This window comes from Elephas maximus, chromosome 16 (assembly GCF_024166365.1).
Source record: "Elephas maximus indicus isolate mEleMax1 chromosome 16, mEleMax1 primary haplotype, whole genome shotgun sequence".
NCBI lineage: Eukaryota > Metazoa > Chordata > Mammalia > Proboscidea > Elephantidae > Elephas > Elephas maximus.
The window spans coordinates 49215353-49228419 of record NC_064834.1 but is presented as its reverse complement, the minus strand read 5'-3'; the positions used below and the strand labels follow the sequence as shown (position 1 = coordinate 49228419).

General features: G+C 44.8%; 1 protein-coding gene across 5 annotated transcripts in view; it reads left to right on the top strand.

The window, feature by feature from the left end:
• Positions 1–12911, top strand: part of MMS19 (MMS19 homolog, cytosolic iron-sulfur assembly component) — a 33918-nt gene extending 21007 nt beyond the window's left edge. For 3 of the 5 annotated variants that reach the window (XM_049855969.1, XM_049855972.1, XM_049855973.1), the window contains 20 exons: positions 267–405; positions 658–812; positions 4582–4660; positions 4950–5075; positions 5268–5349; positions 5718–5818; positions 5922–6071; positions 7228–7383; positions 8794–8893; positions 9396–9498; positions 9643–9711; positions 9926–10052; positions 10530–10630; positions 10765–10821; positions 10968–11154; positions 11462–11544; positions 11677–11841; positions 11924–11983; positions 12332–12432; positions 12513–12910. In XM_049855969.1, coding sequence (XP_049711926.1) covers positions 267–405; positions 658–812; positions 4582–4660; positions 4950–5075; positions 5268–5349; positions 5718–5818; positions 5922–6071; positions 7228–7383; positions 8794–8893; positions 9396–9498; positions 9643–9711; positions 9926–10052; positions 10530–10630; positions 10765–10821; positions 10968–11154; positions 11462–11544; positions 11677–11841; positions 11924–11983; positions 12332–12432; positions 12513–12540 — 2169 coding nt within the window. In that variant the 3' untranslated portion in view covers positions 12541–12910. Of the gene's footprint in view, positions 1–266; positions 406–657; positions 813–4581; positions 4661–4949; positions 5076–5267; positions 5350–5717; positions 5819–5921; positions 6072–7227; positions 7384–8793; positions 8894–9395; positions 9499–9642; positions 9712–9925; positions 10053–10529; positions 10631–10764; positions 10822–10967; positions 11155–11461; positions 11545–11676; positions 11842–11923; positions 11984–12331; positions 12433–12512 lie in introns of all 5 variants that reach the window. The other 2 variants (XM_049855970.1, XM_049855971.1) reach the window with 2 other exon arrangements.
• Positions 12912–13067: the final 156 nt, after the last annotated feature.

Genomic DNA, 13067 nt, shown 5'->3' with positions numbered 1-13067 from the left:
AGAGGGAGAGACCAAGAATAGAGGTTCCTCAGCGGCTACTGCTCAGAATTGGCGTTCTGTTCCTCCAAAAGCATGTGTATTAATCCTAGTGAGACTAAGGACTTGGTGAGAACATACCAGTTGAGAAGAACTCATCGAGGGGTTGATTTCCATTGCTGTGCTCTAAAGGTTCTCAAACCTCCCATGCCCAAGGAAATAAACGGTGGATGGCTGGGGTCTCGTGTGGTACAGGCTCACCTCAGTAGCCATGGGATCTTCCCTGACAGGTGTTCCAGACGGCAAGTGAGCGAGTGGAGGCAGAGGGTCTGACAGCCCTCCACTCCCTGACTGCGTGCTTGTCGTGCTCTGTGCTAAGGGCTGATGATGAGGACCTTCTTGACTCCTTCCTTAACAACATCTTACAGGGTAATGGGGCCACGGAGCCAGAATGGGGGGGGTGAACACTAGAGATAAAATTGCTTAAGGGCCAATGACCTTTCATGGGTAGCCCCCACATCTTCAGTGATTTAGGGCTGCAATCCTACTTTGAATTGAAGACAAACCTGAGTAGTAACTGCTAGCAAACTGTCTCAGGTCTCAGTCTCTACCTTTTATGGACTGCAGGGGATCAGGCAACATTCAGTTTATTCTCAGGTCTGTGACATGCTACCTCTCTAGACTGCAGGCACCATTTGTGTGAACCAGACATGAAACTGGTATGGCCAAGTACCAAGCTGTTGCAGGCAGCTGCAGGTGCATCTGCCCGGGCCTGTGACCACATCACCAGCAACGTACTGCCTTTGCTGTTGGAACAGTTCCACAAGCATAATCAGGTAAGGGAGGAGAATCTTTCAGGGAAATGGTGGGATGTGTTTGCCAAGATCTCTTTCTTATAGAGAAGGAACACGAATATTGAGCTTGAGTCCAGATGGTAGATCTTGGGTTTTGCCCCCATTAGCTACTGTTGGTTCCTTTGTTTGCTCTTTCCCTGACTCACGTTTTTTTTTACACTTTTTTTATTGCGATAAAATACAAATAAAATTTACCATTTTAACCATTGCTACGTGTACAATTAGGTGGCATTAAGTACATTCACGGTGTTGTATAACCATCACCACTGTCTAATTCCAGAACGTTTTCATTATCACAGACAGAAACCCCGTATCCATTAAATAATATCCTGTTTCCCGCTCCCCTCAACCCTTGGTCATCTCTATTTTACTTTCTGTCTCTATGAATTTGTCTGTTCTAGATACCTCATAAAAGTAGAATCATAAAATATTTTCCTTTTGTATCTGGCCTATTTCATGTAGCATGATGTTTTCAAGGTTTATATATCTGAGTATTAATCTCTTATCAAATACATGATTTGCAAATATTTTCTCCCATTCTGTGGGTCAACTTTGTACTCTATTGATACGGTCCTTTGATGCACAATGTTTTTAATTTTGATTAAGTCTGGTTATCTGTTTTTTCTCTTGTTGCTTGTGCTTTTGGTGTCATATCCATTGCCAAATCCAAAGTCTTGAAGATTTTTCCCTTACATTTTCTTCTAAGAGTTTTATAGTTTTAGCTCTTAAATTTAGGTCTTTGATCTATTTTGAGTTAATTTTTTTCTATGGTGTAAGGTAAGGGTCCAATTTCATTCTTTTGCATGTGGATATCTAGTGTTCCTAGCCCCATTTGTTGAAAAAACTGTCCTTGCCTCATTGAATGGTCTTGATACCCTTGTTGAAAATCAATTGCCCATATAAGTGAGGGTTTATTTCTGGGCTGTCTGTGCTAGTCTCTGGGTCTATATGTCTATCCTTATGCCAATACCACACTTATTGTACCTTTGTACTATGTTTTGAAATCAGGAAGTGTGAGTTGTCCATCCTTCTTGTTCTTTTTCATGATTACTTTGGCTATTCAGGGTCCCTTTAAATTTCATATTAATTTTAGGATGGGTTTTTCTATTAGGAAACCATGATGGCATAGTGGTTAAGAGCTGTGGCTGCTAACCAAAAGGTTCGCAGTTCAAATCCACTAGATGCTCCTTGAAAACCCTATGGGGCAGTTTTACTGTGTCCTATAGTGTCGCTGTGAGTCGGAATCAACTCGACAGCAACGGGTTTGGTTTTTGGTTTGGTTGTATAGTGGTTAAGAACTACAGCTACTAACCAAAAGGACAGCAGTTCGAATCCACCAGGCACTCCTTGGAAACTCTGTGAGGCAGTTCTCCTCTGTCCTATAGGGTCACTATGAGTCGGAATTGACTCATGGGCAACGGGTTTGTTTTTTGTTGTCTGTTTATACAGAAAACACTGTTAAGACTTTGATAGGGGTTGCATTGAATCTGTAGATAGCTTTGGATAGTATTGTCATCTTAATAATATCAAGTCCTTCTAACCCATGAACACAGGATATTGTTCTACTTGTTTAGGTCTTTTTTAATTTCTTTCAGCAATGCTTTATAGTTTCCAATGTGTTAAGTCTTTCAGCTCCTTGGTTAAATTTAAGTATTTTATTATTTTTCATGCTATTGTAAATGGAATTGTTTCCTTAGTTTTCTTTTCAGATTATTCATTGCTAGTATATAGAAATACAACTGATTTTGTATGTTAATTTTGTATGCTACAACTCTGCTGAATTCATTAGCTCTAACAGTTTTTTTGTGGATTCTTTAGGATTTTCTATATAGAAGCGTGTCATCAATGAACAGAGATAATTTTATTACTTCCTTTCCAATTTGGATGCCTTTTCTTTTACTTGCCTAATTACTCTGGCTAGAACTTCCAGCCCTGTGTTGAATCCAAAAAAACCCATTGCTGTCGAGTCAAGTCCAACTCATAGCGACTCCGTGTTGGATAGAAGTGGCAAAAGCCGACATCCTTGTCTTGTTCCTGGTATTAAGAGAAAAGCTTCCAGTCTTTCACCATTGAGTGTGATGTTAGCTGTTACATGTTTTTCCTATATAGCCTTTATAATGTTGAAGAAGTTCCTTCTAGTGTGAGTGTTTTTATCATGAAAGGGTGCTGGATTTTGTCAACTGCTTCTATATCAACTGAGATGATAATGTGGGTTCTTTCCTTCATTCTATTAGTGTGGCATATTACAATGATTGATTTTCATATACTGAACCATCTTTGCATTCCAGGGATAAATCCTACTTGGTCATGGTATATAATCCTTTTAGTATTCCATTGAATTCAGTTCACTAGTATTTTGTTAAGGATTTCCTAAGAGATATTGTCCTATAGTTTTCTTTTATTGTAGTATCTTTGGCTTTTTGGTATCAGGATAGTCTGGCCTCATAGAATAAGTTTGGAAGCTTTCCTACTTTTTCCGTTTTTGGGAAGAGTTTAAGAAGGATTGGTGTTAATTCTTTAATGTTCTGTAGAGTTCACCAGTGAAGGCATCTGGTCCCTGGCTTTGAACCAGTTCAGACCCCTGCGGAAGATTTTTTCTTTCTACCCCAGATACGCTGAATCAGAACCTACATTTTAATAAAATCCCCAGATGATTCTTATGTATAATAAATTTTGAAAACCACAGCTCTTTTAGTGGTTTTCAGAACTGGTTCATAACCAGCAGCATTGCCTGGAAACTTGTTAGAAATGCAAATTCTCAGCAGGGATTTGAACTGGAACAAAACAACTGACGCCCTAGTTGAAAAGCTTCTGATTCAATTCAATTTCCTTGTTAAAGCTCTGTTTCAGATTTTCTATTTCTTCTTGAATCAGTTTTGGTAGTTTGCACGTTTTTAGGAATTCATCTGTTTCACCTAAGTTATCCAATTTGTTGGCATACAACTGTTCATAGTATTTTCTTATAATTCTTGTAATTTCTATAAAATCAGTAGTAATAGTCCCACTTTCATTTCTGGTTTCAGTAATTGAAGTCTTCTCTTTTTTCTTAGTCTAGCTAAAGGTGTGTCAGTTTTGTTGATCTTCTCAAAGAACCAATTTTTGTTCTTGTTGAATTTTTTCTTTCTAGTCTCCAGTTTGTTTACCTCTGCTCTAATCTTTGTTATTTTTTTCCTTCTGCTAGCTTTGAGTTTATTTTGCTTTTCTGTACACCTTAAGGTATACAGTTAGGTTACTGCTTTGAGATCTTTCTTCTTTTTTAATGTAGGTATTTATAGCTATAAATTTCCCACTTAATACTGCTTTTGCTGCATCCCATAATTTTTGGTGTTTATTTTTGTTTTCATTCATCTCAAGGTATTTTCTAATTTCCCTTGGGATTTCTTTGACCCATAGGTTGTTTAAGATTGTTTAATTTCCACATATTTGTTAATTTTCCAGTTTTTCCTTGTGTTACTGATTTCTAGTTTCATCCCATTATGATCAGAAAAGATACTTTGTATTATTTCAGTCTTAAAATTTACTAAGACTGTTTTGTGGCTTAACAGACGGTCTGTCTTCTTGAATGTTCCATGTGCATTTGAGAATGTGTATTCACTGTTTTGGAATGGACTGTGTGTGTGTGTGTGTATATACGTGTATATATATATAGTCTAATAGATTCATAGTGATATTCAAGTTTTCTGTTTCCTTATTGATACTCTGTTTGATTCTCTCTGACTTTTTTATTTCATTACCACTTAAAACATTACAGAGCAACCAGCGGCGGACAATCCTTGAAATGATGCTTGGGTTTTTGAAGCTGCAGCAGAAATGGGGCTATGAAGACAAAGGTGGGTTCACCTTTCAGTTGTGGTAACCTGGAGGGCTGTGCAGCACTGTAGCCCTATAAAACACAGCAGGGCAAGGAGTTGTAAAGAGAAATCGTTTAGAACAGTGGCCTTGTTCTGAGGTTGTAGCATAAGAGAAAACTTATTGGATCAGATCTGTTTGTTTTTTCCCAGTGGGCTTCCTGGACACCCACTGGATTAAGCTCCTTAAACCTGCCCAAGGTGTTTTTGCATCACTATTGAGTCAGGGCTGTGGAATGTAAGAGTTTCCCTCTAATCTGTCTTTTTCTAGATGAACAGCCTCTGAGTGGCTTCAAGGACCAGCTGTGCTCACTGGTGTTCATGAACCTGACAGACCCCAGTACCCAACTTCAACTTGTTGGCATCCGTATGCTTACAGTCTTGGGTGCCCAGCCAGGTACATCTTAAGAGGGAAGACAGAAATTTAAGGTATTGGTCCCTCTCTTGTGATTTCCTGTCTTAAGTGAAGAACAGTCTTAATATCCTAGTTCATACTACAACTCTAAATGATTTGAGATTTCTAATAGGATTTTGGGTATGGTGGCTGTGGGGAAGGAAAGCTGAGGTTCACATTCCCTTTTAATCACAGATCTCCTGTCTTCTGGGGACTTGGAGCTGGCAGTGGGTCACCTATACAGACTGAGTTTCCTGGAGGAGGAGTCCCAGAGTTGGTGAGAATCTAAAGCAGCGAGATAGAGCAAGTTCTTCCCTGCCTCTGTGTTGGCAACAAGAGAACCAGCAAGGATCAGGGCTCTTGCTTCTGACTCTTGGCTCTCCTTAGGGGAGGTGGGCCCCATATTTGGCTGTGACTGCTAACCAATTGGAGAGATGCAGGACTGTGCTCTCTCTCTTTCTGTTTCTTTCTCTCTCGGCATTAAGAAGTCGTGTCCAAATCAGTGGGATAGGTACCTGAGTCCTGCTTTTCATTTTCAGCAAGGCAGCCTCAGGGGCCCACACTCCTGAACCTGTCTGTGGCAGGCCTAGGTAAGAGAATAGTGGGCCAGAGCTCAGCTAATGCTCATCTGCCCTGTGCCCCCAGCAGTGTGGCAGCAATGGAAGCATCAGGAACCCTAGCCACTCTCTACCCTGTGGCCTTCAGCAGCCACCTAGTGCCCAAGCTTGCTGAGGAGTTGCATGTAGGTATGTGTCTCTAATCTTCTGTAGCCCACTCCTTCCCAGGAAGACTTTGGGAACCTCCATGCTTGCCATCACACAGTGAAACCTTGTCTCGTGTTCCTTTCAGGAGAGTCAGATTTGGCTAGAGGCGATGGGCCCACCAAATGCTCAAGGCATCTGCGCTGTCTGCAAGCCTTGTCGGCTGTATCAACACATCCCAGCATTGTAAAGAAGACCCTGCCTCTGCTGCTGCAGCATCTCTGGCAGATGGACAAAGGTAACTACCTACCAGCAATACAAAATAAGGAGTAGGCAAGGGCCAAGTGCTGGGCTGAGCTGAATAGGGAGCAATGGCCAGCTTCGGAGTCGATGCCTCTAAGGCAGTGGTTCTAATTGTGACTATACATAAAAGTCATATGGAGAACATTTTAAAAGTTTTGGTGCTTGAGTTTCACTCAGTCCAACTGAATCAATCTCTGAGGAAGGATGGGTCTTGGGCAAGAGTAATTGTTAAGACTGCCCAGGTGACTTTAATGTGGAGTCAGACTTGAGAAGCACAACTTTAAGGCCTTGCTACTCGAAATAATGGTCTGTTGCCCAGCAGCATGGGCATCATCTTAGGCCCCTACTGATCAGAATCAGCATTTGAACAGGGTCCCCAAGTAATGTGCAAGATCCCTGCCCCTCAAACTTGAGTGAGAAGTACTGCTCCAAGGCAAAAGTTACAGCAGCTCTTGCTACTGCAGACCTATGCATGATCACCATGGGCCCTCACTAACCACCTGGGATCCCTGCCTCTCTGCACATGCAGCCCTTGGGTAGGATGTCTGCAGTGATTGTTGTAGCAGCAGTTATGTAGTAAAAGGAAGAGTGGGCTCAGAGTATGACCTGGGTTTGGTTTCTGACTTTGCACATACTGTGACCCTGAAAAACCAGAGATAATTTCACTGAGCCTCCATACCCTCTTCTACAAAATGGTGGAGTTGTTGGATTTTTAGGATTGTTGTGGAAAACAGTAAGAGAATGTATGTGAACACTTGTGTTACACAGCCTGACACAGAACAGATCTCAACTCCAAAATTGAATAAATGAAAGGAATAGGCGAGAATAAAATTCCTTGGCTCTTTAATAAGAGACTCCTGGTCTCCTTGGAAACCCTGGTGGTGTAGTGGTTAAGTGCTACGGCTGCTAACCAAAGGGATGGCAGTTCAAATCCACCGGGCAGTCCTTGGAAACTCTATGGGGCAGTTCTACTCTGTCCTGTAGGGTCGCTCTGAGTCGAAATCGACTCAGCGGCACTGGGTTTGTTTTTTTTGTTTTCTGGTCTCCTTAGTCACTCTTCTTTAATTGTTCTTCCCATCTGCTGTATCTGAAATACCTGGAGGTGCTTTTAAACAAACCTCACAGGGAACACTGACTTTCTTGCCACACAGGGAATGTGGTTACAGGATCCAGTGAAGTTATTGCTGTCTGTCAGAGCCTCCAGCAGGTGGCAGAAAAATGCCAGCAGGACCCCGCGAGCTGCTGGTATTTCCATCAGACAGCTGTACCTTGCCTGCTTGCCTTGGCTGTGCAGGCTTCCATGCCAGGTAACCACACTGCTCTTCTCCTTCACTACCCCTCCTCTAGGAAGGCTGCCTTCCACTAGTACAGAACAGCACTGCCACCTTCTGGGAATCGCTAGTACTGCAATTTTCTACCTTCAGAAGCTTACTATTTTGAATTCTTTGTCTCAGAGAAAAGTTTGCCAACCTGACCAATGGTAGGAACCAAAATCTATTAGTGTTAGTAACACTCAAAAGGATATACTCTTTTTTTCTCTTTTAAGTGCTATGACATTAGTTAGAATTAGGCTCTGGAGTCAAGCAGACCTGTTTGGGTTTCATCCTCAATTCTACCACTTGCTAACCTGGGCAAAGATATTTAGCCTTCTCAGCCTCAGTTTCCACATTTATAAAATGGAGAGAAAAAATAATAGTTCACAGGGTAGTTGGTAGGGATTACACGAGATCATGTATAGTGCATGGCAACATAAACCGTTGCCGTCGAGTCAGTTCCCACTCATAGCGACCCTATGGGACAGAGCAGAACTGCCTCGTAGCGTTTCCAAGGACTGCCTGGTGGATTCAGACTGCTGGTGCTCAATATTTGATAGTTGCTATAAATGGTAAGAGCCCATGAAGGTAAGTCCGTGTTATTTAAGTCTTCGAAAAGACCATTGTTACCGTTGCTGATGTTAAAAACATTCCTATCAGCTGTCCACTTACTTTCCACCAGTGGCATCACTAGGGGAGTGCAGAGGGTGTGGACCACACCGGGTGACACTGTCAGAGTGGGTGACACCAAAATGACTGTCTAACTTTCTCATGCTCTCTGGTCAGAGCTGTCACTTTTCCCCAATTACAATGATGCTTCGAATCACATTCCATCTGCACGCCCTGCAAGCCCCTGCTGTACGTACCCACTGTGGTTCTCCTTGCTGCCGGTGTTTCCATGGTCACAGATTCTGTCAGATTTCCTGGTGTTTTAGCTACGGTAATGTGGTAGTTAGTATTTGTGAACCCGTATCAATAACATTTTTGAGAACGTAAGTAATTAAAGGAAAAGAAGAGATGCTGTACAGGAATTAGGATTTATCAGTAACATTAGTGCAGAAAACATGAAGGATTCTCTATGGTCTGGGACGGAGGTCCACGGAGGGGGGTGACACCAACCCTAGTGACACCACTGTTTTCCAGTGTTGCCAAGTCCAAGGACTGTGCACAAAGTTCCAAAGAGCTCCCTGTGGCCTCAGATTAGACCACTTGCATCTCCAGTCCCTTGACTGTTCTCAGGTCTACAGAACTACTAGGGGCAGATTAAAAACTGATGCTGTTGTAACTCGGGTCCTACCTCAGTCATAATGATAGGACCTAGCCATACGGAACTCTGAACCACTCACTTACGGCCTTGTGATTCCCCATGGGTCTCTATGTGTGTGTGTTACTTTGTTTTTGCAGAGAAGGAGCCGTCAGTTCTGAGAAAAGTGCTGTTGGAGGATGAGGTCTTGGCTGCCATGGTGTCTGTCATTGGCACTGCCACCACCCACCTGAGCCCCGAGTGAGTAAAACATAGATGTGTTGGCATTCTGAACAAGCAGCAGCAGACAGCTGCCCTCTGAGCTGTCCTTTTACCCAGGTTTAAATGTGGAGCCAGTTTTTTGTTTTTTAAGTTTTGCTGGCAAAGTAAGAGAAGGGCTTTTCCGTGCTTTTGGGCTCTGGGGGCGGGTGAGCCACGGGCCAGTAGTTCTTAGCTGCAGATGTGCATAATAATCACCTGGGGAGCATTTTTTAAATATACACTGAGCTCTCTCACTAGATTGTAAGCACCAAGGGAATAGGGACTTGATCTGATTCCCTGATGTATCACCAGGGCCTAGAACAGGAACAGTGCCTGGCACATAACATGTGCTGAGTTCATAACTGAGTATGTGAATGACCATGACCTGGCCCATTGACTCAGCGGTTCTAACGTGAACCCCTGCTGGAAAAGCTTTGCTGTGGAGGTGAGGGCTGCTTTAGAATCCTGGCTTCTTGGGTAACATCACATGTTCTACCCTCAGCTTAGCTGCCCAGAGTGTGGCCTGCATTGTGCCCCTCTTTCTGGATGGCAACATCTCCTTTCTGCCTGAAAACAGCTTCCCATGCAGATTCCAGCCATTCCAGGTGAGGGTTTGATGGATCGGGGAAGAGAATCTTAGGACGTAAGTCCTTCAAATGTGTTGATGAGGGTAAGTCTGGGATGGGCATAGAAGCAGACAGGCCTATTGCAGGCAGGACAGGCCTGATAGGGTTCTTCTTCCTTTACAGGGTGGCTCCCCAGGACAGCGGCGGCTAGTTGCACTGCTTATGGCCTTTGTCTGCTCCCTGCCACGAAACGTGAGCACATTTGGGGGGCATACTTGTTTAACCACAAGGGGAGGCAGGTTCTAAGTGACTTCTGGGCTGAAATTTGCCACAGGCTAAGCTGGTGTTCTTTCACTTCCCCCATTGGAGAAGTTAGTTCTCATCCATCCTGGCGCCTGCTGCCACTTTCTGCTCGGTATCTCTCAAAGTGTTCTCTGGGTCCGTTACATGACTAGGTTTTCTGTAGGTGGAAATCCCTCAGCTGAACCAACTCATGCGGGAGCTTCTAGAGCTGAGTTGCTGCCACAGTTGCCCCTTCTCCTCCACTGCTGCTGCCAAGTGCTTCGCAGGACTCCTCAACAAGCACCCTGCAGGTACTAGGGATGAGCATGGAGCTTGAGGGCAAGACTGGGGCAAGAGCTCCCTGAATCACCATAAAAGGAGCTTGCTGATAGTATAACAGGGCTCAAACTATTCAGGCACTGCCCTAGGACAGCCTTTGGGATGAGAGTCAAGACCAGAGTTGGGCAAAGCATTGCAGGGCATAAGGGGGGGGTGAGTACAAGCAGAATGCTTGATCTACTTCTGCCATCCTACTCCCTACAGCAGAGCTGTTACGGACAGTTCTTTGTTGCAAGTAGACAGCCGTTGCTGTTTAAATGCTGGCACCCCTGCATTATGAGAACTCCACGCTCCCGCATCCTAGAGCTGAGTGGGCAAGGTCCACAGGCAGAGTGGTAATTGTTCTTTTTTAACAGCTTCTCAGGGAGCGCTGCGTTTAGGAGATTTACATTCATTATTAAAGGAGAAATTTGTAGCCTTTACATCAGCATTTCTTCCCTCCTTTTTAGGGCAGCAGTTGGATGAATTCATACAGCTGGCTATGGACAAAGTGGAGACTGGCCTGGGCTCTGGGCCATACAGCGTTCAGGCCTTCACATTGCTTCTCTGGGTAAGGAACTGGACTGGCAGTTATGTCTGGCTAGATAAAGTAGATCTGTTTGACCATGAACCAGAAGCATATGCTTCTCAGGGTTCTGGGTTTGAGGGTCGTGCACGCCCTTACTGTTCTCTTTCTGATTACAGGTAACAAAGGCCCTAGTGCTCAGATACCACCCTCGCAGCTCCTGCCTCACAGACCGAGTAAGTCTTTTCTGGAGACAGGAGAGCCTAGGATCTCACCAGGAACTTCCCTGTCAATCCTTGTCCTTCCAGATGCGACTTCCATTTTCCTCTTGGGTCTTCAAGATCCTTCTTCTCTGATGTACCTCAAAGACTTTTTTTTCTAGCTCATGGGCCTCCTGAGTGATCCAGAACTAGGTCCAGCAGCAGCTGACGGCTTCTCTCTGCTCATGTCCGACTGCTCTGACGTACTGACCCGCGCTGGCCATGCTGAAGTGCGGATCATGTTCCGCCAGCGGTTCTTCACGGATAACGTGCCTGCCTTGGTCCAGGGCTTCCATGCTGCTCCGCAAGGTGAGGAGAGCCTGAAGGGAATGCCCCAAACACACATCTTCTCTGCTTTGCCCAGACCACATTCCCTAAAGTGGTAATTCAGGGCCTGAGTGCTGCTTCAGAGCTGTAACGTGGTCTATACCTACAAGACTAAACTTTCAGGTTCTTGTCCTCCTTTTTCCTTATGATTGGCATACCTTGCTTATTCTGAGCTTGAGGGGTTTTTTACTTCTTTGTTGGCTGATATTCCAGGCTCAGAGATTAGAGTTGAATTCTCAAGCTATTGTCCAAGTCTAGTTTCTCCCCTGAGCTTTTCCATTTGTTACAGATGTGAAGCCAAATTACCTGAAGGGTCTATCTCATGTACTTAACAGACTGCCCAAGCCTGTGCTCTTGCCAGAGCTGCCCACAGTAAGTCCTACAGTCGGACCCTCTGAGTAAGGGACAAAGCCATTGGTTTCTAGCTGAGACTAGAAAGGGGACGAGGATAGCCAGGATCATCGGGTAACGTGGTTATCCCCCCACTTTCCTGTTGTCCCTTAGCTTCTCTCCTTGCTGCTGGAGGCCCTGTCCTGCCCTGACTGTGTGGTACAGCTCTCCACCCTCAGCTGCCTTCAGCCTCTTTTACTGGAAGCACCCCAAGTCATGAGTCTTCACATTGACACCCTCGTCACCAAGTTTCTGAACCTCAGCTCTAGCCCTTCCATGGTGTGTTGAGCCCCAGCAACCCTTTGGCACCTGTGTCTCACCTTCTCATGCCTCCCCTCATCTCCTTATGGTTGTGTTCCAGGCGGTCCGGATAGCAGCACTGCGGTGTATGCACGCACTCACTCGCCTGCCCACCCCTGTGGTGAGTACCTCAGACCCTCTCTGGCATGGAAATTTCTTAGATGAGCCAGAGAAGTACCTTTTTGCCTTAGTCAAATGGGATTAGCAACCCTGCTGTGTAACTGAAGTATGAACTACAAGGTGTAGACAGGCAAGGATTTTCTTCCTTGGGCCCAAAGTGGACTCAGTAAATCCCCACTACCCTATAATAAAATGACTATCCTGCAACATAGCATCCTCTGGAATCACTAAAGAAAAACAAGACAAGTTTTGCTTTCTTCTCAACATTAATTGGACAAAGTCAGAGAATTGGCTCTCTCCGTTGTCTTGGTCTTGAGCAAGGCTCAGATTATTTCTTCTGACTCCACAGCTGCTGCCCTACAAACCACAGGTGATCCGGGCCCTAGCCAAGCCCCTGGATGACAAGAAGAGACTGGTGCGCAAGGAAGCAGTGTCAGCCAGGGGAGAGTGGTGAGTTTCTAGCCGATGGGCGAGATGGGGGTCGAAACGAACTTCATAACTAATACTGCAAATGTTTTTTTTGCCTACAGGTTTCTGCTGGGGAGCCCCGGCAGCTGAGCCCTTGGCCTTGGCCGTGACTGTCCTCACTGACAATCTAACCCAGGATTACTAATTATTGAGCCATCTTGCTCAAGGCAGGGAGACCACTGGCGTCTGACTTCCTCTCCACTGACACAGCACAAATGCTGGGCCTCTGCTGCACGGCTGTACAAGAAACATAGGAATCCTGACTTGTAATGGGTTTGTGAAGTAACGAAGTGTGAGACTACTTGTATGTGAAGAAGGATCTTGTGGGCTCTTTCATGTATATGGCCGAAAAAGGAAGATGTGCTGCTGAGGGGTGAATGCAAATGAATGTGGCCCTGAGGACCAGGGAGGGTGGATGGATGTGTGTGTACTTGCTGGAGAATAAAGGTTTCTTTTGGTAACGGGGCTGTCAGGTGTTCCCCCGTCTCCCACCCTGTGCCTCAGGAGCACATAACCAGAGGAGTCACTAGCATGCAATAGAAGAACACTATTGATACGGATTAGCCAAGGCTTCTTCAACGCATTTAGCCCCTACATGTAGGGCGTAGGGAGCATGA